We start from the raw sequence: 26,311 nt of genomic DNA on the forward strand, positions 1-26,311 counted from the left end.
TTGAGAGCATCCCACTCGTGGATAAGCTGTCATCTCTTACCCTCCTGACAATATTATTTGGAGATTCTTGAAATTTCCTTTTGCTCTGTGCATTGACTGCCTTTGTATCCTCCAAGTGCCTAACCTGGTGATGGTTTTGGTCTCTTTTTCCCGGTCAGCAATTTTCTAAAATTTGTCTCTTAGACTATTCACTTATATTTGCAGATCAGGCCCTACATGCTGGCTGGAAGCTCTGAGTATATGAGTGAAGCCAGTGGGCCTCATGGTCATGTGATCAGACCCCGGGTCCAATACCCCTGAATGTACGGATCTGTGGGTGTCTTCTCCTTGGTGGGACTGTTATTCTGGAATCCAAATGTTAGCCTCTTGTCTGAAGGATGGTATTTCTCCCTCCTCTACCTATGCCTGTATATGGGAGGCAAGGGTCTCTCTGGTCCAACGTCGGCAGAAAGCAGACATCCAGCCTTCTGCCATGATGGGAGAATAGGTAGATGATTGGATCGAAGGGCTCCTTAGGCAAACTCTGAACTGGTCCTCCTGTGTTCGGGCCCTCAGTCACCCCTTCTCCCATGCCTGAGCCACTCTGCACTGCTGCTGCCACACAAGGCACCTCGCCTCTTCCCACCTTTGTTGCCTGCAGACTCTGCTTGTTAACCAACATTGTGCATCAGCTCTCCAGCTTCCAAAACTGTGTTGACCTTTCCCATCCGTGGTTGTCTCTCTTCCTACTCTTTTTGCCCTGGTGATTTCATATGTATTCTATTCCTTCATTGCCATTTTATTAGAACAGGGGTGGGGATAAAGAAGGAATTCTGTCCACCATGTTAAACTCACAGCCATCTATCGCTATGGTAACCCAAAAGCAAGGTCAGTAGAGCTTCATACTAAGAGATGTGTGGGTCATGTTACCCAGAGTTAAAAGTCAGGTTCACATCCTTAGAGAGCTGACCAGTCTCGTGGGAAAGACAAACAGATCTTTACGGTACAGATACTGTAATGGAGCTGTGTCAGGGCAGCAGCGAGCTGCCAGAGAAGTACCTCCATCTACCTAGGGGGAGAATGGGTCATGTGAGAGGCAATACAGGGATTGTGGGAAAGAGAAGAGGCTTGAGCACACAACCATTTGGAGAGCAAGAAGGAGTTTTAGTCCAAATTGTTATTTTTATTGGTTCTCTTCTCCTGGGTGCTGTAACAAAGCATTAATTTTCTCCTTGTATCGCCTTCCCTGTCAATATGAGCCAAACCATCAAAAGTGACACCTGAGACTCCAAGGTGCCTGCACAGCTGCCTGGAGGGCCACCTGGAGCACCACTCCTTTCCTCCAAACAGAGATTAATGTGCACGTTAAATGTACATAAATTGCCCAAGAAAGTGGGCACTCTTCAGAAGCTGGCCCCCCCCTTTTTTTAAGTGGAAAAGAAAAAGATCATATTCCATGCATAACATGGGACTCAGATATGCAGACCTAGAACTTGCTTTGCTTTCTGTAACACTCGCCTTGTTCTGAAGCCAGCATTTCCATGCATGGTGAAAAAATTTACCTCTTCAAGGTAACCATTTTCTGATTTTAAAGTCATTGTGTTACAGGTCAGTTTTTAATCAAGTCTGTCTTTTGCTGCCTGCTTCCCCCAAAAGTGAATGAAGCATCACAGGTGGTAGTCTGTCATCCTGGCATCTGAAGCAGGCTATCCGGGTCTTGGGCACTGGCCTCTATCCTCTCTGCCTCCACTACTGATGTGCCCCCAGCACATCAGTAAGGCCCCACCACCTGTGTTCTAACACCACCATGGTCCTTGGCTTTGCGCTGTACACCCTGTGTCCCCTACTGGCCACCCCCCCTTCCCCCAAAGTAGCCCAGCTGACTGTTCATCCTCAGCCTCTTTCACTCCTCCTCTCAAAGAGCCTTGGGGATTTCTGTGGATGTCTGGCATGCCCTACTGAAGGCAGGGGAGGGGATGTTTCCTGAAGGCCTCTCTGCCTGTCACGGCGCACTGTCACTTCTACTCTACTGGTCCTCTGCTGGCACAGAGCAAGATGGTCGCCTCCTGGAATTCCAAGTGGAAACCAAAATACCAGCCCACCTGCTCTGTGGTTCCCAAAACTAAGCCTATTAATTATAACCTCCCCCACTCAACACACAGGAGGCTTTGTCTCCAGAGGGTAAGAGGATGTAGGGAGCAGGTCTCCACTTGGCTCTAAACTCTTGGTCACCACAAATCTTTCCTACCAGGTCCTTTCCTCTGCCTGCTGCTCATTCCTCCACCCACCCCACCCCAGCTCCCAGAAGGGGCTTTTCCTTTCCATTTTTGTATTCTCTCCTTACTCCTCTGTGGATTTTAGTAAAACTGTGTGCTCTTACTCCCTAGACTCTGGCTCTTGATATTTTTTAGGGAGACTTTCAAAATTTGATCAATCTTTCTCAACAAACCCTGATTCTAACCTTCACCAGTATTTCTGAGATGAGTTTTTGAAACCAGTTTCTGGAAGTGAAAAGATGGACATCCTTGCCTTATTCTCTGCTAGTTCTGTCATCCCCCTGATAGAGTGGATGCCTCCGCCTCCAGGAAGGATAAATGCATCAGGGAACTCTCAGCTTCCCGGAAGGTGCGTGTGTTGGGGGCTGGCAGGTTGGTCAGGCTGCCTTCTTTGGATCAGCTCTCCCACTAAAACCAAAAACAAATGGTGAGCAGAACATTTTTCAAACCTCTCTGTTAAAGCCAAAAAGTGGGGATGTCTCAGACCAGCTGGGAGAAAACCCCCTAAAACCAGGGAGGTTAGTAAGCAGGCTATTAGAACATCAGAGCCACTGATGCCCTGTGGGCACTTGCCAGTACTGCTCACTTAAGCTTTGAATCAGCAGCCATAAAAGCCAACAAAGAATTCAAAGGCTGGAGCCCTCACAAGCTGGGGAACCTGATGGGTATCTTCCCCCACATGAAGCAGGACCCCAAAGAGCTGTCTCAGGGTCTAGATCTTAACCCTCCTTCTCCCCCCAGTCCTAGAGGCCTTCAGAGAAGCCCTAGCACTAAGGCAAGCCAAAGAAGAAAAAGGCAAAGATAAAATACTGATAGGAAGAAACGCCTGCACATCAGTCTTCGCTCAGATTTGCAGCCCCTTGCTGGAATTAGTCAAAGAACCTTAAGTCAACACATTCATTTAAGGTCATCCATGACTTTCAGTAATTCCAGGGACCTGGGAGACAGAAACATGAAGCTTCTCTGGAGGAGGGCACATCTGACACCCGGGGGAGAGCCCCCCAATAAATGATTAGTCAGGGGCATTGACTGGCAAGTAGTCAAAAATCCTACAAAAATCACACCATCATTTCAAGAGTTGCAGAGAAGATGTTTGACAAAACTTAGTTATGACAAAAGTTCTTAAACAGGGAATAGCTGGGAATGTTTCTTAAAGTAGCCTATTTGTCAGGGTAGACCAGGTCAGTCTACCATAATAAATCCCCCAATTTTAAGAGCTTAGCACATTAAAGAACATTTCTCCCTTATCAGATAAATCCCATGTAGTTCCTGAAGGGCTACAGGGCAATTCACTGCCCAGCCGTGTCTCAGGAATCCTAGTAGGCCCCACCCATGGCTTTACATCCTTAACTTCAGCTTTCAGATTCACTATAAAAGAGTTGTAGGGTCAGCAAGAATCTTTATGGCCAAGTCTAGATGGGCCAGACATCACTTCTACCCACATCCCCGTTGACTACAACTCAGTGAGATCACAGAAACCCAACCTAATTTCAAGAAGAATGGATGTATTAGCTTCCAGTGTGCCCAGAAAGGGGAAAACGGAGTTATAATGAACACATGGCATTGTCTTTGCCACAATTGAAAAAGGATAGCTACAGAAAACTCAGCAGACATCATATGTAATACTGAAACTCAAAAGCTTTTCCTCTGATAGTGGCAATAAGGCCCCCTAACACCACGTCTCTTTGGTATCATGCTAGAGGTCTTCGGTGGTGCAGTGAGAAAAACAAAAGGCAGAGGGATTGGGAATGCAGCAAATTTGTCAGTATTTTCAATGGCATATTTTGGACACAGAAGATTCAAAAGACTGTACAGATAAACAATTAGAATAAGAGAGTTTAGCGAGGTTACTACATATGCATTCAGGATGCCTAAATCATATGTCTCTATATTAACAAGAAACAGAATAAAAAGTATATTTTAAATGCCATTTATTGGGACGCCTGGGTGGCTCAGTGGGTTAAGCCTCTGCCTTTGGCTCAGGTCATGATCTCGGGGTCCTGGGATCAAGCCCCACATCAGGCTCTTTGCTCAGCAGGGAGCTGCTTCCCCCCACCTCCGCCTGCCACTCTGCCTGCTTGTGGTCTCTGTCTGTCAAATAAGTAAATAAAATCTTTTAAAAAATGAATAAATAAATTCCATTTATAGTGGCATTCAAAAAATCAAGTGTCTAGGAATAATTCTTAGAAAAGATGCTTAGGCTGTCTATAAGAAAAACTGTATAACTTTATTTAGGGACATTTAAGAAGATCTAAACAAATGGAAAGATAAACCATGCTTGTGGATTGGACGGCTAAAAACTGTAAAGGCTTGAGTTCTCCCTAAATTAAATTATAAATTCAGTTCAGTTCCTATCAGAATTTCGGTAGGTTTTGCAGGGAGGGGCAAGGAGAGGTGCTTCATTTGTGGAATCTGACAAGCTCGTTCTGAAATGTATAGGGGAAGTACAAAAAGTCAAGAATTGCCAAGCCACTTCTGAAGCAGAAGCTGGTGGGAGGATTTGCTTAACCAGATACCAAGATGTGTAATAAAGCTATATTAAGCCAAGCAGTGTGCTGTTGCACAGTGCTGGGCAAATAGAGCAAAGAACAGAACAGCAGAGAAGCAGGCCCTTGCACAGGGTGAACACTGATACTCAGCACATGGTTGGCAGAGCACAGCAGCAGGGTGGATGGGGGCTTTTTGGTAACCACTGCTGGAATAATGGACTATCCAAAAGAAAAATAACTTAATAGGATTCACATCGTGCACAAAGACCCAAATGTGAAAAAACTGTAAACTTTTTATGAGTTAATACAGGAAAATGTCTTCATAACACAAAATGCACTGGCCATAAAGGAAAAAACTAATAACCCAACCCAACTACATTAAAATTAAGAACTTTTTCTTTCATTTTCAAAGGATTCCATTAAAAAACAACAGTAAGGCAAGCCATAAAACAAGAGGGTATTTATGACTCCTATAACCAACTAACAAAAGGCTTGTATGTAGAATATGTAAGGAACTCTACGAATCAATGTTTAAAAAGCAGACAATCCAAAATATGGGCAAAAGATTTGAACAGGCACTTTCACAAAAAATTTAAGCCTGAATGTTAAATAATATATATGAATAAATGCTCAGCCTCACTAGTGAGCAGGAAAATGAACTTTAAAACAACAGTGAGATTTAATTGCACGTCTCTCAGATTGGGAAGATCCTGACCATAACCTTGTGTGGCAGGGCCCAGCGCAAATGAAACTCTTCCTGCATGGCTGGTTGGAGGACAAATAGCTACAACCACTTGGGAAAATGGTCCGGCATCATCTAGAGAAGCTGCAGAGACACCTGCCCTATGACTCAGCAGGTCTACTCTTGGATGTGTGTCCTAAGACATGCATGGCTCTGTGCACAGGGAGACTTGGGGAAGGATGTCCATAGCAGCGCAGTTTGTAATTGTCCAAAGCCAGACTCAGACCAAGTCCATCAACAGTAAAAGAGATCAATTACTTAGTATATAATCTTGCAATGGAAAGTTATGCAGCAGTAAGACTGGTTGGATTACATGAATTTTATTTACATAAAGTGAAAAAGGCTGAACAAAAGAATATATTCAGTCTGGTTCCATTTGTAAAAGTTTCAGAAGGCAAATGAATTTATGTTTTTTAAGGCTGCATAAATACATGGTAAAGCAATACAGGACAGAGAATTAATATTAAAAAAGAAAGAGTAGTGATTAACTGCTGTCCAAGTGGGGCTTGCAGTGGGAACATCTGGTGTGCCCGAAGTGTTTGTGTCTTAATCTAGGTGATGATGAAAGCAGGATATAGTTTATAACTCTCTGTCAACCCCCCTGTGTTTCGTGTTTTTATGTGCATGTTATATTTTATAATACGATTTTAAAAAATATGTCCCATCCTAAAACAAAATATCATCCCACTACATAAGGATTCGCTAATATCTCTCCTTAGCACAAGGTCCTGCCAAGCAGGTATGGTCCCTTTTCACACACAGGAGAACTGAAGTTCAGATGACTACATATTTTATTTTTCCACATAGGTTGGTAATTGCCAAGGGTGCACTAGGGAGTGATGGAGCTGGAGCCCCCTCCCAAGGCTCTCGGGGTCCTGCTCAGACTCTTTCCATGCTGGTTCTCTAGCTTCCACCATGTCACTCTGGCTCTGAACTTGAAGCGTCCCATTCTCCAGTCCCTGAGCCATACTGCATCACTCATCAGCACAACCCACATCTTTCCCAAAGTAGGCCTTCCCATTCCTCCTAGACCCACCCCTCCCTTCATCTTTGATTCACAAGATCCCCTGTTTGGGCATAAGAAACTACATGTCACTGTTGTCCCATCCATGATTAGAGGATGATGGTGCCTCTGTTAAGTCCTGTGCAGGAGGAGGCCATCGTGTACCTTCCTGTGCTCTGACCCTAACTGTCCCACTGCCTTCTGGGCGTCTTGTCTGGCCACCCCCTCACAGCCTGGCTCTCAGGAGAAGTATGACTTGGGGCTATTGCCAACTGGAGAAGCACATGGCTCCTGGGGCATCCTTTACCCATGCCTGAGGGGGCTGGCCCATCAGGAGAGAATGCCCAAGTCTGCCCCCACTCAGGATGAGGCCCAGAGAGTTTCCAGGTGGCCGGGTGGTCACTGTTGGCACATACCACACACCCCTGCTCTCCCTTGCCTAGGAATGTACCAGGTGATCGGGGGTATCATCTCTCCTGTCAACGACCACTACAGGAAGCAAGGCCTTGTGGCTGCCCACCACCGGGTGGCCATGGCCCGGCTGGCCCTGCAGACGTCCGACTGGGTCCGGGTGGACCCCTGGGAGAGTGAGCAGCTGCAGTGGACGGAGACAGTGAAGGTGCTGAGGTAACAGCGGAGCATGCTTTTGTGTGATGACCAGGGGTCATGGGACACATCTGTAGAGCCCTGCGGTTGAAAGTAGGGACCAAGTTTGAAGTAGGGCTTCAGCCAGGCTTGCTCAGCCAAAATCCCAGAAGCACTTCCTCTCAGAGGGAGAGAGACCCACAGACCCACTCTCAAGGAGGGCTAGAGTGAAAACAGTCATAACCCACTGCCTTTCAGGATGCACTTTCTGGAAATGCCCAATCTCGATTCAGAGGGCTGTCTCCTTGGGCTCCAGTGCAGCCACCTAGTAGCTATGAGACTGGGTATTTAACATTCTGAGACACATTTCTCACTTGTAAAATGGGCACAATAAAACCTAATGAGGACTTTTTAAATGTAAAGAACTTTCCTGTCCCAGAACCCCATTAAAGGATTCACTAAGTGGGACCTTCTATCATTGTCATCACTGACTAGGGTAAAAACTGTATCTACCTCATAAGCCATCTTTTCTAATTATACAAATTCTGGGCTCTATAAATCTCGACTTTTATGTAAAATTGAAAAAAAAAAAAGCCTATAAATCTAGAAAGTTGCTCTAGAAAGTTTTCCTTTTGGAACTGCTATTAGCACCCAGCAGAAGTAATTGGCTCTTTGAAAGCCTTGAGAGCCCTGGGAGCTGGGGCAGTGGGTCACTGACTTGGGTCTGGGAAAGGGTCCTAGGAGCTTACCAGAAAAGCAGGAAGCCCAGTCCAGCCTGGGGTTCAGAGGGGACGGGGAGGTGGGCCTGTCTCTCACAAAGAGCCGGGTCTGCTGAAGGGACTGCAAACTGGGCGTTGTGTCTTCTCTGTTTGGAACCACTGGACTGGATAGTGTCCAGTAATTGGCAGGCCTGTTCCCTCATAAATCGGTTTAGGTTTTCATTTTTTACTCCTCTTCACAGCCACTTGGTTGAAAACTGTTTACCTTTTTCTTAGATTAAAGGTAAACATTTAGTTACAGATCTTGGCTCTGATTATTTGCCTTTTTCTTGGGAAAGAACCAGCTAGAAGCATTCAGTAGCAATTCAGTTCTACTTCAGAACCTCTTGCCAAATTAAAAGAAGAGCAAATATGAAATGACGGTTAGAATACATGCTCTTTTTTTTAACATAAAGAATAAATTTACACCTAGATCATCCCTTCAGAATAAGAAATAACAGCCAGTTCTCATCTCTGGAGGATAGCAGAGGGGAAAACACACAAAAGAGTAGAAAATCCAGCAAATCGTTTATCTTTAACACTAGTCACAAAGACGCTTTCCTCCTTCACCCTGTGAGAGGCAGTGTGGCCTAGGGCCCAGATGTGGAAGTCCAGTTTACTAGTTCAGGGACTTGATGTGAGTTAGCATCTCTGAGCCTCAGTTCCTCGCCTAATAAAATGAGTGTGACACCACCTACTTCTTCGGGGCACTGCGTGAATTAAATAGGATGATGTGGGCAAAATACCTGGTTTATGGCAGGTGCTTAATAATGTTAGTTACCTTCCTTGCCTCCCCAACACTGGCCCAGAATTTATCCTCAAGACAGATAAGCCATTCCTGGATAAATACGAACTGGCCACAGAACTATATAATATTGTTGCTGCTTCCGTTGGAAAATGTAGGTGTGAGCTGAGATTTTACTGAACATGTGCTTTTTCTTTTTCTTACTCTATCCTTTAGTCCAGTGCCTCTCAGCCCTGGCTGCACCCTGAATCACCAAGGGAGCTTTCAAAAGTACCAACTTCTCCCAGAGACGGGGATGTCACTGGTCTGGGGTGGGGCATCAGAATTTTTAAGGGCTGCCTAGTGATTCTAATGCTTGGCTAGGATTGAGGCCACAGCCTCAGGCACAAAGTATGTGAACCAGGCTTATGATTAGTACCAAGATCCATCCAAACCAGTGGGCCCTGGCTATAGGAATCACCTGGGAAGCTTTTTTAAAAATGCTCATCTCCCCACCCCCAGGAATTATGATTTGTGAGTGGGGTTTAGGCATGGGTATTTTTTTTAAGGTCCCCAAATGATTGATTTTGTGCAGCCAGGGTTGAAAATCCATTGATACAGACAACACAGTGTTGCTAATAACTGATCCCATTCTTTTTTTCCAACATTTAGAGTGAGCTTCTCAGAAAATTTGATTGTGAATGTTTTCCTAAAATTCCCCAAGCATTTTTCTTTTTAAGATTGAAAATCTGGTAGTTATAAGGTTAGGTGATTTTAGAAGCAAGGTAATAAACCACCCCACCCTTTGCTCCATTTAGTATCTTCCTGACAGAGTCAACAGGGGATTTGCATCATAGGGACAAATAGTGTGACTATGACAAATGTCACTGTGAAGTAAATTCACAGTAGAGTTCATTGAGGATTCTTTTTCTACTTATCAAATTGCTTATTTTTACTTTTTTTTTTTTATATATATAGGCCAGTTTTCATGCTTTTAGGACATTTGATAGCTTACTTTGCTCACCTTCTGGAGCTGTGAGGGGAGGTCCTTAGTCACAATGCCATTTATGTGGCCCATCATCATGGTCACCACCTCTACTGTCATCTCACCAACCCCTCTGCAAGCATGATCTTACGCTATCCTCCTTTTACAGATGAAGAACCAGGTTCAGAGAGGCTAAGTTAATCAAAGTCACGAATGAGTGGCAGAGCCCTCGTCTGAGTCTGAAGCCACACTTATGGTCCTCCTGCAACCAGAGATCTACTGCTGGGCTCACAGAGGGGCTGACTCTGGTCCTGCCACAGGGACCCTCTGACCAGGCATGCCTGGACTGCGTAGGACATGGAAAACTCAAACTCAGGCCCGGGGCTGGGCACACTGGGACACCACTCAGGCAGACAGGAAGAAGCCATGGGCACTGCCCCACAGAGGCCCACTGGAGGTCTGTGAGAATAATTATTCACACATCAGAGTTCAGAGAGCCAGCTCCGTCCTGCCCACTGTCAACCTGAACTAGGATCTTCAAGGTAAATACAATAAAATGACAGTCACCACTTTTACTGATCACCAGTTTATGCCAGGCTTTTCTAGGTAGGTTAATATCTAGTCACCTCAGAAACTCTGAGAAGTAGGTGGGTTTAGTCCCATTTTACAGATGGGAAAATGGAGGCTCTGAAAGGGTTAGTAACATCCACAGACTCCTACAGTTAGAAAGTAGAGGTGAGACTCACACCTACTTCAGTATGGTAAGATTCCAATCTAATTAGGAGTGAATCCTCAGACTTGAAGCTTACCAAAACCAAATCAGACAATAATAGAAACACAGAGTCCAACTAGACCCTAAGAGGACTCAGTTGAGTCTCTGAGATCATCAGAAAAGACTAGGGGCCAGAATTAAATGTATTTATTGGTCCACTCCTTCCATCATTCCTGAATTCAGCAGATTTTAGGTAAGCATTTCCTGAGAACTAAGACTATAAGGATGAATTAAATGAGCTCACCATTCTCAGAAAAAAACTGATAAAGTTGACTGGGCTCTTTCTGTGGACGGGCCAGTACTAAGCTGCTCCATGAATCCTCAGTGCAGCTCACAGGGGTGGGTGCGGTCATCGTCCCCCATTCTGCAGATGAGGAAACTGGAGGCAGATTGCTTAAGGAGACCACCAGAATTCCACAGCTGCTGGTTGGAAGCAGAATTCCAACCAAGCAGTCTAACTGTAAAGCTTAACCTTTACACCATGCCTTGCCCCAGTGATGATCAGCCCTGGGCCACTCGCCCAGCACTGGGCAGGGAAGGAAGCGCTTTTTCTCTCACAGTCTGGTGATGCTCAGCAGGGAGGTCAGCATCAGCTTCATGATGACCAATAAATAGATGAGGTCAGTGAAGCTCTGAGTGATTCATCCAAGGTCATACAAGCCAGAAAAGTTAGACTCGAACCCACCCAGTCTGGCTGCAGAGCCCCTGCATTCCCCCAAACACAGCTCATAAATGTATAATTCAGTAGGTGGAAGAGTGCATTGATACAAGATGTGGTGACTACCTGTGTTTGATCAGGTATGTCTTGATTTGCACATTGATTGCTGAAAGAGCCAGGCGTGCCAAGCTGGCATGAGTCTAATCAGATCTGAAATGCTAACACCAAATGAGACTTACTCCGTCCTGCCCGCTGTTCCATGCACTTTGCGTGCATAACTCCTTCAATCCCCATGACCACTAGTGAGAGGCACACACAGTGACTCTTCTTGTCACACAAGTGCTGAACTGTCCGCAGACAGAAAGCAGTTGATGCCCTCACAGGGTCACCCAGCTGGCCAGTGAGGGAACTGAGATTAAGCCCAGGCAGCCTACTCCGTGAAGTCCTGAAATACTAGTTTAGAACAACAGTGAGCTGTGGGCCACGCACCGTGTAGTAGCTGACTCACCCTCACAAAAGTCTAAAAGGTAGGCGTTGTCCTCACTTTACAAATGAAAGGTTTTATTTTGAACCCACATGTGTGTGATTCTCATAGCGCATGTCCTTAATCCCTACTCAACGTTTTTTAAGTGAGGTATTTAAAGACAGTGTTAAAAAAAGTAGAACCATGCTCATCCCCACCCCCCTTCCACCAGGGCTCACAGAAGGCAGTGGAGGGCTAAGAGGACCCGATCACATCTGCTTTCCATCCCAGCCCCTGGCACATAGCAGTAGGCCCTCCACAAACATTTGTGGAACGAGCTACCTACCTAAAATGGACAAAGCAGGTGGAGACTTGAAAACAGACCCCTGGGTGGCTTTGTGGGGATGGGCACACCCTGAGCCCGTGTATTTGCAATGCAGGCATCATCACAGCGAACTGCTCAGATCTCTGCCCAGGAGGGAAGGCCCAGACCACAGCAGGGCTCGCACAGCCCCCACAGGTAGGTACGGACCCTCTTGTCCCTGGGAGGGGGAGAGGTCAGGGATGTGCAGGACCCACTCCCAAGCAGCATAAGGATTCTGAGTCTTGCTGGGCTGTGGTGACACTTCCCGGGTTGAAAGGTCATTGTCAACAATCTGCCACCATCCCTTGTAAATCGGGTTGCTACTTTAGGATTTTCTTCTCCAAAGGAGTTTACCTACTCTTGTGACTTGTGCTTGTGACCCGGATTACAGTCAGGGCTACACAGGGATAAACCAGTGAGTGATGCTGGACTCCTCTAAAAGCCTGAGCCTTTCTGAGTACAAATGTGCCATTCTGATCCTCAAACAGAAACCTGTTTTTAGGGGAATTTCAGTCCATGTGGAATGTCCTTTTAATTTGTAACCCTGGGTTTCTACCCTATTGTTAGTTCCTGGTGTTTGGTGGAATCTTACTAGTTGTGACTTTGCAGTATCTTCCCTCTCTAATGGCAGCCTTGGTCCTAGGGGTCAAGTGTGTAGGCCCCTCATGGAAATAAACAGAAGTCCCTGGTGATGGAAGGGCAGGATGTGACATGGTCAGGGACTCACTGGTCCCGCCCCGCTGAAACCCCATCAGGTGCATCTATGGGGTTTTTCTACTGCCTGTCTCCCAACTGTGGATGGTGTGTACCTGTTCCCGATCAGAAGGGCTCAGGAATATCACAGGTAAACCAACCTAAAATTTCCTGCAGGACTTTTCAGAGCCTTTACTATGATCACGTGCATTGTGACTCTACAAGAAAGGGAACTAGCTTGTGGCCATTATCACTTTTTAGTCATGGGACCCTTTTCGACACATATTGGTGCCCCAGAACACAGTGCCCTTCCCCACCCCAAACACAGACTGGAAGGCGCTCTTCTAAAAGAACTCGAAAATGCTACCAGGCCCTAAAGGTTTCATGCAGCAGTCCTCAAATGCTGGTTAAAAGATCACTCACTGGCAGAATCACCTGTGAGGTGTATAACAATTTAGGCCACAGCCCAGGCCCCCTGAGTTCTGGGAATCTGGATATTTAGCAGGCATGCTGGGATTCGCTTTATGGCCAGTTCGGGGGACTGCACTAGAGTAGGAATCTAAGAAAGGAGGAGGTCCAGCATCTCCTGTGTAATCCTCTGCTGTGTCTACCTCTCTTCCCCCATCTTCCAGTCTTGGAACACAGGCAGCGTTCCTTCTCAGCCTCTGCTTCTCTCTGAAGCATCTCTGGCTCAGCAACTACTTCTACCAGAGTTAGGAGACACCCGCTGAGCACCTCCCCAGGCATGGCTTTGGACTCAGGAAAAAAAAAGGTAGCCTCCCCCAGCCTCTGACCTAAGGCTAGAGACAGGCTGTGAATGGTGTGGAGTCCAGGCATGGATTAGGAAGGCTGCCTGGAAGAGGAGACACTAGTCCCAGGACTCAGGATAAGTATCTTCTCTGGGATTAGGGACATTCTGGGCAGAGGGGCAGCTGGGCAAAACACAAAGGCAGGAAATGGCATAGGTGCTGCACATTCCTTGCTGCTAGGGAATGCTGGAGCTTCCAGTGACAGGCAGGAGCCTCCAGTGATGTGGGAGGGATGCCACACACAGGCTCCCAGCCTCTCACACTTGCCCCCTCTGCACCTGCTTCCAGAATCCCTGTCTTAGGTCTTCGCTGGGTGCCTCCCCCCCACCTTCCCTCTGACTCCGCTTTTGAAAACTTACCTGTCCTCTTTGGCCCACGTTGGACCCATCTTCCTGTGAAACCAGTGCCAGCTGACTCTCCCCCTCCCTCAGCCAAAGCTCACCCGCATTCTTTTCAGATTTATTTTCTAAGGGCTACTCTGCTTGGCCCTGTAATGTTGGGAGTTTGTTCTTTATCCCTTTTCATGCTATTCAGGCCCTGGGTCCTGCTCATCTTCGTTCTTTCCTAAAGTAACTGTTAAAAAAAGAAAATTCATGTTGAATGAAAAGTGGGCTTTTCAATTTACCAAAATATATTAGGAGTTTTAAAAATGTTCATGTCCTTTGCTTGATATATTCCCCTTCTAGGAACCAGACAGTGGAAATAATTAGAAATTGGGACAAAGATTTATGTAGAAAGATGTTTAGCACAGCAGTTTTTATAATGGCAGAAAATAAAAGCAACCTCCATGTTTAAGTATTAGAGAATGTTTAAATTATTCTGTATACACAGGACAAATAATTGAGACAAAAGGTTTTTGGAGGAAGGCTTATGAGGTAAGTGGGAAAAATCAGGATATGATTCTGTATATATAATCGCAAGTATATAAAATGTAAATATACTTGTACATCTATTTGCATGTCTTAATCAATAGAAAAAAAAAAACAAAAAATACAGGAAAATACTAAGTTTTTGTAGAAAGCAGAATTATTGGGGTGCCTGGATGGCTCAGTCATTCAGCATCTGCCTCCAGCTGAGGTCATGATCCCAGAGTCCTGGGATGGAGCCCTGCATTGGGCTCCCTGCTCAGCAAGGAGTCTGCTTCTCCCTCTCCCTCTACCTGCTGCTCTCCCTGCTCGTGCCCTCTGTCAAATAAATAAATCTTAAAAAAAAAAAAAAGGAAAGAATTATTGTTTTCTACATTAAATACATATTTTCCATACATTTTATAATGAATATAGATTACACATTTGTAATCAGAGGGAAAAACAGTCCACAACACTAGAGCAATGAACAAGAGGAGGGTGGAGTTCTTCCTCAGCTGAAATCTCGCATCTGACCAGGCGGCCTGTATGTTACGAGTAACATATTTGTAAAGGACCACTTGTGTGCTGCGTATTTCGTTGGACACTCATCTCCCCTGGGACTGACGATTACAGGCTGCACTCAGCATGTTATGGCAGCCAGAGCCCTGCTTTGCCCGTCACTCCCATGATCTTTGGTCCTCCTTGGATTGACTGAGTCATGTGGGCTGCCCGGTTCTGGGCTGCTTGAATATGACACATGTGACGGAGGATGCCTCAGTTGGTCCTCTAGCAGCCTGACGGTATGTGTTTCTTTTGTGCAGGTGGTCCCTGCTCTTAGCTGATGAGGCTGAGCACAGCTCAGCAGCCATCAAAGGATTCTCTATCCACACAACCAGAACAGTCACTCCCTCTGATTCCATCTTGCACCAGTTTGATCCACAGTGGCCTTGTCTGGTTACTTTAGGCACCACCCTTTATCCCTGGCTTCAGCTCTGGTGTCCCGTCCACTCAGGGTCTCACACTCCTCACACATGGCTATGTGCCCATACCCTGCACTAGACCAGAAATTCACATTGCATTCAGTCCGTCACTCAATTTCCAGGACTTCTGCAGGAGGTCATCCCCATTTTACAGCAGAGGGAACTGGCCCGGCTGCCAGAACTCTCCCACGCTTCCTACGGCTCTGAAACAGAAAACCCAGGACTGGCTGACCTCAGGCCTGGGTGTTCTTAATATAAACTGGACTTCCAAAGAAAAAGGTCCCGGTGGCACTTCCCTCACTTTCCATGTAAATCTCTGCTTTTTAAAGCCTGTGGCTATTCCAAGAAAGCGCACTGCCCCCAGAATACCCACGGACATCTGATGTAGGTCACTACATCATGGTTAAGACAAATCAGATCACCAGCCTTTATTCAGCACCTCTGACTTAGGTACCCAGTGTGAAGAGTTTGTAGCAGTGATGTAAATGGATTTGAAAGAGATAGACAGTGGTCTCTGAGGGCTGCCCAGAGTGGGAGTCCAAGGCACATGTTGCCAGAAGTGATTACCTTGCAGACATGCCTTTGATTTGAGGGATGGGAAGGTGTGGTCACTTGTCCCCTGTAGGCAAGAGCTCACGGTGAATTGTATTCCTGTCACTGTTAATAAATCAAATTGTGTCTAATATTGAAGCCATTGTGTGGAAACTGTCCCCACAAAAATCCACCAACAGAGGAAAGGGGGTATCTTCTGTTCTTTGACCTGTGGGAAACGGAGGGGAGGACAGTGTGCTCCAGGCCTCAGGAGACCCTACAATTAAATGCCCTACAATTAAATCATTTAACCTCTCCCATAGGAAGAGCACGTGAAAATCACGCATTTGTTTAAAAGGTCAAAAGCTGGTCTCTTGTTATGTTACAGTGGTTGAATAAATAAGAAATTAGAGTAGAACCTTAGGGATGAAAAATAGTTCAAATCCACATATGTTGTGAGCAATGGGACCAGCTCAAAGTAGTGGAAAGTGTGAGTTATTGAATAATTCTTAAATGCAGTTTTACTGATGTTAAAAATACTCCCTATGGGAAAAAAACATCCATAAATGTTGAATGGACATGTGGATGAATGGGTTAGTGGATAAGACGGTGGATGGATGATGGATGGTACTTAACACCTATCCCACTCTGTTGATAGGTGTTACTCTGTTCTAAGCACTGTTCTAAGTACTTCATACTTATAGGCTCATTCAGTTATAAAATAGTCCTATGGGGTAAGTACTATTAATATCCTCATTTTAAAGTTGAGGTCACACAGCTGTTGAATGGCAGAGCCAGGTCTAAGGTGTCTGGCTTTAAAGTCCTAGTTCTTAACCATGAACAGATAATTTATGAATACATGCATCAGTGTTTGAATATCATTTCATTATAGCAATATTATGCTGCTAGAGTGTTTGAAAAGTCCATTTCTATAATTATATATGCTTCTTCGAAATCAGTAAATAAGTCCAGTCCTCAGTCAGGAGACTGAGGCCCAGAGAAGGCTCCATCAGCCCCATAGCAGCCAGTGCCTGACTGAGGCTGAATTCAGACCTCCCCATGACACCTCCAGTTTCTCACTTTCCTTCCCACTGCTGATCTAGTGCGCTCCTTTGTAAACTCCTCTCTGATCCATGCCCAGATCCTTCCAAGTTTCCACAGAAGAGGAGCCTCAAGCCACCATTTACATCAGCTCTTTCCCCAGCTGGTGGTATCCCTGAAGTCGGTCCCCCCACCCCACCCCAACCCCCACCCCAGCTTAGGTTTCCCAGTGACTGAGAGCTGCCACCTCTAGGAACACAGCCTTTGCCATTTACTGAAGCTAGAATCGGCTTCCAGGAGGACCAGAGATCCTAGTGGCTGCTTCTAGCATGGACTTGATTTTCTCCTTTCCACATCAGCCCATTCAAAAGGGACATGACCTTGAACAGTGCCGGGAAAATCCAGGAAGGGCGTCGGGGTTCTGATGCATATACAATTCCCGCCAGCAGGAGGCGGCAGAGCCCATCATTTACAAATGCCCCACCCGGAGGCCGGAGGTCAGGTTTGAATCCTGGAGTGACCTCAGGCAGGCAAGTTTCCCTCTCCGCAGACCGGGCGCAACAATAACGCCTACCACGTGAGATTGTTCTGAGGATCAGAGGAGATTAAACCCATAAAGCGCTTAGCGGTGGTGCTCCCAGTGAGCACCCAGTAAACGTTAGGCATCCTTTTATCATGACAACCATCTTTCTGTTAGAACAAATGCCAAAGGATTATCCACATTGATCAGTTGTTCTAGAGCTTTGTTATATTGAAAACAGATGAAAAGGTCACTAGCTGTTGATTATCCCAAGAACCTTTATGCTGAGATTTACTTCTAAAAGTACCAGGTGTTAGGGCTGAAATAAGATTGTGAGAAGGGCGGTGACTTGCCTGAGGCCCCCAGCTAGCACTAGGATTTTTACAGCCTTACCTTCTATCTGAAGACCAGGTCCACAGCCGCCTTCGGACCACCCTGCCGTGAGGTCCAGCCACTGCACGCAGACTTGTGGTAGAATACTGGAGGAAAACTAACAAACAGGCCATTGTGTATTTCTTGGCGCTCTACCAATACTAAACAAAAGATTTATTGATTAAATTATTACTTAACAACTGTATGTCCCTGAAGTCGCTCCAGATTCACTTACATGCTTTTGCTTTTGCAGTCATGAACACACAGACACTGAGTTCCCAATACATTCCCAGAAAAGCATCCTGTGCAGTTTTCAAACGGAATATGATGTTATCTTTACTGCCATGACCCTTCTGTAACCTTGTCGGCCTCCACCCTTGTTTTTCCAGCTGTGCCCGAGCTGAAACTGCTCTGCGGGGCAGACGTCCTGAAGACCTTCCAGACCCCCAACCTCTGGAAAGATGCACACATCCAGGAGATCGTGGAGAAGTTCGGTGTGGTGTGCGTGAGCCGCACAGGTCACAACCCAAAGGAATACATCTCAGGCTCGCCCATCCTGCACCGGTACCGGCACAACATTCACCTGGCCAGGGAGCCCGTGCAGAACGAGCTCAGCTCCACATACATCCGGCAGGCCCTGAGCCAGGGGCACAGCGTGAAGTACCTGCTCCCAGATGCCGTCATCACCTATATCAGGGACCACAACCTCTACACCAGGGACAGTTCCTGGAAAGGCAGCAGCACCCAGAGGAGTGAAGGAAAGACAGGCTGGGAAGAGTCAGCCTCTCCACAGAACTCCTCCTGACCAAAGGGTAGTCAAGGTCTTGGGCCTTTTTTTTTTCTCATGTTTCCTTTATTTTACTTAGTCAATGAGTTGACTTCAGAGGCATCTTCTGTCTGAGGAAGATACATGTTTCTTTGGGGAGGAGGAGCAGGTGCCTACATCTCAAGAATGGACTTTCTCCAAAGAGGTTAAAATGGCGTGACAGGTCACTAGAACTAGACCACAGCTCTCAGAGGCTGTCACTGCAGAGGCCTTCTTATTCTGTAAGGGGTGACTCAGGCATGCACATCGAAGGTAGTTCTGCACCAGGCAGGGCCTCCGAGGATCAGCTCAGAACTGCCCACACACATTTTTTAACTAGAACCAGGTGCAGATGCCTGTCTTGATGGGAGAGACTTGACAGGATGCTAATTACCAAACAGTGGGCTTTGTCAACGCCTTGTTCCAACAAAATAATACTAAGTGAGGAGTCAAAAATTTGGAAACAGCTCTTAACCACTGTCTGCCTGCATAAGCTGTAGATACAATTTTAAATCTTTCTAAGAAGTGACCTTCAAACAGTATTTTTGATATGGCAGATATTTTTAACATGACTTTTTTTTTTTAAATAAATGCCAGGACTCCTGATTTCCAGGTTTCTAAAAAGGAACTGAGGTAAAACAGATGCCTTGACTGTTTCAGAGGATCTTTTTGAATGTTTTATGACCGCCTGCCTGTTTGAATATTGGCAAAGAGATAAATAATAAATTGACATCGAAAGATATTAATGAAAAGTTTCTCTTTTTTCTTCCTTTGTTATATTATTAATGCCTGATGTACCAGCTGTTGCTCTTCTTTTTAGCTACCCCATGAAATTTGCCACTGTTCCAGTTGAACTGACATGAATTTAAAAGTTTCTGTTTCCAGATACAAGCAGTGGGGAAAGCAGTTGCTTTTGAACACATTGTAACGACTGGGTAATCTGAAGCTCTGGGCGGAGGGCTCCGTTCAAGGGGGCCCTAAAGGATAAGAAAAGGAACTTCACCCGTGTGCAAGATTGTCATTCCACTCCACCTTAAGAAGAGGTTTTAATTGGACTAATTCGGTTTGAGTTTACTCTTTACATCTGCTCACCAAATGACTGAATGCATTCAGAATGGACCACTCCATACTTTTACGTGGGTTTGTCCTTGGTGTAGGTGTCGTCATGCAGAAAAACAAAGGGCCCCAGGAAGAATCTCCTATCTCCCCAGACATATCCCAGCCTTCGTGTGTGTGTCACAATAGCAAGGAGTAGAGTAGGCAATCAGGATTTCCTGGATCTAGTGTAGTGGGGCCCTCCTGTGGGGTGGGGAGGGTCCTTAGACCCCCACCCCGACCCCACCCCTGCCACCTCTAAAGCTGCTAGCCCTTCCCCACCCTGACTGTGCTCTGCACCCCAAGGGATCTCTAAGAACCTTGATGATGCAGGTGAATAGGAATCAAACAGCCTTGTCCACAGCAAGCTGTGTGACTTGGACCAGCTCCCTTCCTTCCTGTGAGTCTCGGTTTCCCAAACTCTAAAATGTGGTGGTTCAACTAGATCATCTCTAAATTCTCTTCTACCTCTGATTTCCTGAGGCACTGAGTGCCGTCCTCCAGCCTGGCCACCCTTCTTGGGGTCCAGTTCACTTCTGGCCACATTGGAAGTTCTCCAAGGGCAGAGGGTCTTTGTTTTGTTGGCTGATGTATCCTAAGTGCCAAGAAATTTGCTGTCCCAAACGTGGTGGCAGGATTTGTATCCCCTAGGAACTGGACAGAAATTCAGACTCTCAGGCTCCATCCAAGACCTATTGACTCAGAATCTGCATTTTAATAAGATTCCCAAGCCATTCAATGTCCGGGCCTAGAACAGTGCCTGTTAAAATAAATATTAGCTTTATTTTTAGTAGACTGCATATATGGTTGAAATATATGATTGCATCACATTTACTCTGACTATCTTCCTCCTCACCCTCTGAGCAACATTTCCCCACTGTTCTATGTGGATTATAGAAAGAACATAGCTGGAGTGTCCAGAGGAAGTGGTGGTGAGCGATCCTGGGGGTTTGATGCAAGGTTTCTCAACATCAGCAATATTGACATTCTGGACCAGATCACCCTTTCCTGTGAGGGGCTTCCCTGGCCTCTCTCCATTAGATGCTAGGAATACCCACACCCGCGTCTAAATATAACAACAAAATGCCCTCAAGGCCTTCCCAAATGCCCTCTGGGGCACAAAACAGACTCCCTGGTTGAGACCCGCTGGTTTAAGGATATGACTGGGGGTGGGTGTATGTATGTGAGGAGGGGTTCCTGCCTTTCTCATCAGGGCAGATGAGCTGACAGCAGCTTTAGAATACCATCCTCTTATAAAGGGTCGTTTGACAGGTGTCCCCACCACTTACAAAGTCATGTTTTTCCTGGGGGACACAGTGCTACTGACAGTGGGAATTAGAAGCCATGCCCTTGACTCAGAAGCACCCCCAACTTCAGTCTCCCTTACTTCCACATGCCCTGAGTGACTTTCTCTCCCATGTTTTTACAGGCTGAGGCTTCCTAGCACGTCCTGAGCTCTCAGTATGGACAGCCACAACCTGGCAAGCAGAGACTCAAGGAGCGGAAACTAGAAGTCTTGTGATTATAACTTTTGTGATTCAGAGTTCAGGGTTCATTCATTTGAATCATTTTTGGTGCACCTCTCATGTACCAGGCACTAGACAACACTAGGAGTATAATGATGAATAAAACAGACCTCCTCTGCACTTGTGAATCTTACAGTCTGATGGGAAGATGGAGAGGAATCAAATATTCCCAGGACCAACATCTTAATACAGACTGGGATGAGGGTTCTGAAGGCCAACACACAGCATTACCTACAGCCAGAAACCCAGGTTCACCATGAGGTTAAGCTGAAGCCATAGTCCCTCACTTGCCCTGTCCTTTTCCAATACCCTCTCAGGGGTGGGGGGAGGGTGCTAATTGTGTGGGTATCTAATTTCACATTCATCATTTTTATTTTTCTGAAAAGTGACCTTCAAAATTGTATAAAGTATAGACTCCATAAAACATTGGGGATTCATCCTGATGACAGAATCTAGAAAGTAGGGAAGAGAAGATGGACCTGAAAGATAGATTCACATGACTTGGGGATAGATGGAGGCAGTTGGGCTTTCAGGGAGAATGAACAACATATGCAAAGGCCCTGAGGCAGAAAAGGGCAAAATGAGCAGCATCATGAGCTGAGTTCATCATCAACTCCTTAAGGAAGGGGTTCACTATTGCAGCACGCACCTCACAGCAGGCATCCTGGTATGCCAGCTTCCCCCTTCCCTCCTTCCCATAGGTTCAGGATACCAGGCCCAATTAGGCTTGATGAGGAGATGCCCTCATCTCTCTGATTCATGGTTGTACCATGTGGCTTTCACCAGTGCTGAGCCTTTACATTGTCTCCTAAAATAAAACAACACAACAAAACCTACTTAATAATAATAATAAAGTAAGCGCATATACACGTACACATACACACACACGCACATATGTATCTCTCAATTTCTAGACTCTTACTTTTTGTCATTGATTCATGTAGCCTTCTTTTTTTAGTATCAGAAGGGAAAACAGGTATCAGCGCTGTGCTCCTGATTTATTGCTTTGACACTGCCCCGCAGACCTGATCTCACATTCCTTTCCATTCCCTCAGGCCTTCTTTGCATCTAGTGTGCCAAGGTGTTTTGTTTATTTTGCAAGAACAGAAAAACAGTGTTTTGGCCTCCTGGGTAAATAGAATTTCCAGCCTTAAATAAAGGTTCTCCCATGGTAGCAGATGCTGGCCAAATGAGAGGAGCTATGCATCCCAGCCTGAGGAAAGGATTTTTCATTTAGGATACTGTCTGTCGCTTGGGAGAGAATGATGCATAATCCCATTTTAAACCAACAGTGCAACAGACATGCAAGGCACGCCTGGTAATTGGGTCAATACAGGAACATGAATTTCCTCATCCCTGTCCTGCCCTCCCTTTGCCAACAGTGTTTCCGCCTTCATTTTTGGCAAGGATCTCCACGCACGGACTTGCTCAGTTTCAGTCGTGAAGTTATTTTCTTGGACCAGAGCTCAGCATTGCAGACACACATGTATGACTAACAAATGATCTATAATAATGCATGTAGGCACACACCTCAGAAGATTTTAGACTTGTTAAAATAGCCCCAGAAAGTCTTGTTCATGGCGCCAGTGCCTGAAAGCCGGGAGGAACCCTAACATTCATTGGATCCTGCCTTTCTCAGTTTTTCAGAACACTGAAATCCCACAAATTAATGGGAGTTCCACTATTAGAAACAAAGAATACGGTATTCTGCAGACCAGTTTGGAGAGCCCGGCTTTCCTTCTGGTGGAATCCATAATGAGTGTCTCCATGTCCTGCTGTTTTCTTTCCATGCATTCCTTACATGCAGCCTCTTCTCTCCATCACTCCTGACACCCTCCAGCCCAGACTACCATCATCTCTTAGCCAAACTCCTGTGATGGGAGCCAACCCACCCTTGGCCCCTGTGACCCACTCTCAGCATACGAATCTGAGCGGTTTTGTGATTGCACACAAATCTGATCATAATACCTCCCTGCCCAAACTCCTTCCACAGACACCATAAAGAAAATGGAAGAGAAGTCAAGACGTGGAGAACACATTTACAAAATGTGTATTTAATATTTAATAAATGACTCATGTCCAGACTATGAAAAGATCTCCAACCGTTCAAAAATAAAAAGACTAAAAATCTGATTAAACGATGATCCAAAGATCGAACTAGACCCGTGTAGGAAAAGGTTAACACTGCAGGCCAGATGCAGCTGTTGAGAAAGGCCTTCTCCTAGGCAGGCCCTTGGCTGGTATCTGGGAAATAGGCTTTTGGAAGGCTGCCCATGATTCTGACTGATAAGGCTGTTCCGTCCACCTGGGGCGCGGAGTCCTGCTGCCGCAGCCTGCCTAGACTGGTACACACAATGCGACTTGTAGTGAACACCTGCTCTCCTAGGAGCCTGGAATTTCAGAAATCATAGCTGGTCTTGCAGGCACAGTGCCTACATCACTAACCCACAATAAAACCCCGGGGATTCAGAGTTTCAGATGGACTTCCCCTTGCAGAAACTGCATGCTGTGTGGCCCCCACTGCAGGAAGAGAATATTGGAAGCCTTCACCCAGTCTCCCCGACTCTCCTGGATGTGTCTTTCCTCCCCCGATAGTCCTGCCATGCATCCTTTCACTGGAATGACCCGCTGCTGTGAGCATAGCTAACCCTGAGCCTTGTGAGTTCTTCAAGAGAGTCACCAAACATGGGATCCTGGAAACAAGACACTTTACCAAAGATACATGAATGACAAATGAGCAACAAAAAGATGCTTGGCACCAATGGTCTTCAGAGACCCAAAATGAGATACCACTTTGCACTTCCATGAATGTTTAAAATCAGTCAGCAAAATCCCATTCTTAAGAATCTGTCCAAAAAGAGATGCGAACATGTACGTGTCTGTCCCCTCACTTGTGTGTGAATATCTATAGCAGAAGTACTCATTATAGCCCAAAACTGGGAGAATCCAGATGTTCTTCACCTGGCAAATGGAGAAACAAATGTATCCATGCAATGGGAAATTACTCAGCAGCTCAAAGAAGGAACCTGCAACAAAAGAGATGACTCTTGGAAACCTGCTCAGCGGAAAAGCCAGACAATAAGACGACACATTGTATGGGTCTGTTTATGTGAAATTTCTAGAAAAGGCAAAACTATAGATAGAGGCACAGAGCAGAGCAGCGGTTGCCTGCAGGTAGGGGTGAAGACTGACTGCAGTGCGCACAGGGAACTCTGTGGGGCCAGGGGGTGGGGCTAGGAATGTGCTAAAACCAGACTGCAAGGATGATTCCACAACTCTGTAAATCTACTGAAGTTCATCAAACCCTGCACCTTACATGGGCAAATTCTGAGGTATTTAAGTTACACCTCAATAAAGGGGTTTTTCAAACATCTGAGCTTCCTTTGCTTGCCCTTGGAGTGAAAACCTGATTCCCGCAGGGTGGCCACCCCACCCCCCACGCTCCCAGTGCCCCACAGCACACTCCTGCAGCTTGTGCCCTGCTCCAGCCTGGCTTTGCTCAGTGTCCCCCCGACCCACACCTCTCCTTCTGTCAGCACTTTGCCTGTGCGCCCCGCCCTATGTGTGCCATCTCTCTGTGTCCCTTCTCTGGGCTGATTCCCCTTCTCCCATTCTCCCCCTCTCCCTGCCCTTTCTGGGAAATGAGACTTGTCCACTGCACCCATAGTCTCAACTCCCTGCCCTCCTCTTGTAAGAGAATTTCATCACTCTGGAAATGACGGATTCAGTGGTGACTCCCAGCTCCCCAAAAGCAAGAATTTGTCTTGATCATTGCTCTTCATCCCTAGACAACTCCTGGATCAGTAAATATTCCAGAAAATAATACCTAATAAGCATCTTATTAGCTCTGAGAAGCCCCTGATAAACACATCTGCCTAACTTTGTATCAGTGTTTTTGAAGCATATTTCCACACACAATCTTCTTACACATATACACTTAATAACATGTGGACCATGGTACTCAGAGGTGTAGTTTAGGAAGTTCTTATCTAAAGTTTTCCCCCAGTTTTTTTGTAACAGAGACAACACTACAACAAATAACCTTCTCCATAAGCCCTTAAAAACCAGTGCTTTTGTGGGACAGATTCCCAGGAGTTGTATTGCTGGGTCAAATGCTATGTGTACTTTTTATTCTAATCGATGTTACCAGATTGTAGATCTTTTTTTTTTTTTAAGTAAATTGATTTTTTTCTTTTTAAGGAGACTCATAGAGCTACTGAAATTCTCATTTCTCTATTCCTTTGCAGGGAGTCACCTTCATTACCTTTTATACAAACCAAAACAATATCCATCTCTTCATTTCTATAGATAATGTGTGATAATGAATTTCAGGGACTCACCACAGAAAGACACAGTCATTTCAGGCACACATTGTTCCTGGTATGTTCTATGGGTGGATAAAAGCAGATCATCTGGATGAGTGGTGGATTTATGGGGGGGTGGGCAAATGGCTTTCACATCCTACACTCATACCAGGACAACTGTGCTAGCAGCCGAGCAGCTCTTGCAATGTCCTGTCAGGCAGAATGGGTCTCTCTCCTGCCCATCTACACCCACCCCACACACTCTGTTCCTCGGGGCTGGCTGGGGACTGGCTCCCTAGCAGGCTTGCCCAAAGGCTCCTTCCTGGGCCTATTACCATCATAGCTCCTTTTTCCTTTGTGGTGGCATTCCTGCCCTAACACTTGTCCATGGTTCCCCATTTCCTACAAAGTAGAATACAAATGGCTTGTTAGAGCAGGTGTTCTCCATGGCCTGGCCCTTCTTGTTTCTCCACATTTTCTTGCACTGTGTCAGACCAGGCCGTCCCTTCTGCCCCCATGACTCCCCCTCAGCCATGCTGTTGCCATACTGGATTACCCCACTTTCCTTGAAGATGCCAGGCTTTCCTCCAGTTCCCTGGTTTTGCATGTGTCACTCCCTCTTGGGAGTGTCTTCTATATCCACGATCAGGCAAATCCCTACTCATCCTTCTAAACTTTGGCCTTATGCTCAACCGCCAGCATGCCCCAGAAGCACTCAGTACAAGCCTCTAATCGCTACACTGTCTCCCCTTGATCGTATTTTCATCAGAGTGGAGTCCTCAGCATCTAGCCCAGTTCTAGGCACCTGCCAGGTTCTCAGGAAGTGTTTGCTGAAAGGACCCATTAACGCGCAGCTTTGACACTTGCCCTAGTTCTTCTGGTGAGGATCCACTGGGCTCATGTTGTGAGGTGTGCAGCCCATGACCAGGGGCTGTGAGGAACATGGAAGGAATTTAAGACCCAGTCTCTGGCTCCAGATCATCGACAGGCTC

The 26,311-nt window shown here is 46.1% G+C and overlaps 2 protein-coding genes and 1 long non-coding RNA gene across 9 annotated transcripts in view; 2 read left to right on the plus strand and 1 right to left on the minus strand.

The window, feature by feature from the left end:
• The window catches only part of LOC309869662, an 86,446-nt gene extending 68,475 nt beyond the window's left edge, over positions 1 to 17,971 (minus strand). For both annotated transcript variants that reach the window (XR_014314313.1, XR_014314314.1), the window contains exon 1: positions 17,611 to 17,971. This is a non-coding gene — a long non-coding RNA (uncharacterized lncRNA). The remainder of the gene's footprint in view (positions 1 to 17,610) is intronic.
• The window catches only part of NMNAT3 (nicotinamide nucleotide adenylyltransferase 3), a 123,771-nt gene extending 104,635 nt beyond the window's left edge, over positions 1 to 19,136 (plus strand). For 3 of the 6 annotated variants that reach the window (XM_082740993.1, XM_082740988.1, XM_082740989.1), the window contains exons 3-5: positions 6,933 to 7,116; positions 11,875 to 11,954; positions 17,979 to 19,136. In XM_082740993.1, coding sequence (XP_082597119.1) covers positions 6,933 to 7,116; positions 11,875 to 11,954; positions 17,979 to 18,394 — 680 coding nt within the window. In that variant the 3' untranslated portion in view covers positions 18,395 to 19,136. Of the gene's footprint in view, positions 1 to 6,932; positions 7,117 to 11,874; positions 11,955 to 12,553; positions 12,643 to 17,978 lie in introns of all 6 variants that reach the window. The other 3 variants (XM_082740992.1, XM_082740990.1, XM_082740991.1) reach the window with 3 other exon arrangements.
• COPB2 (COPI coat complex subunit beta 2) overlaps positions 1 to 26,311 on the plus strand; it is a 460,843-nt gene that overhangs the window by 249,725 nt on the left and 184,807 nt on the right. The window lies entirely within an intron of this gene.

The sequence above is a fragment of the Mustela nivalis genome, assembly GCF_964662115.1.
Source record: "Mustela nivalis genome assembly, chromosome: 1".
NCBI classification, from domain to species: domain Eukaryota; kingdom Metazoa; phylum Chordata; class Mammalia; order Carnivora; family Mustelidae; genus Mustela; species Mustela nivalis.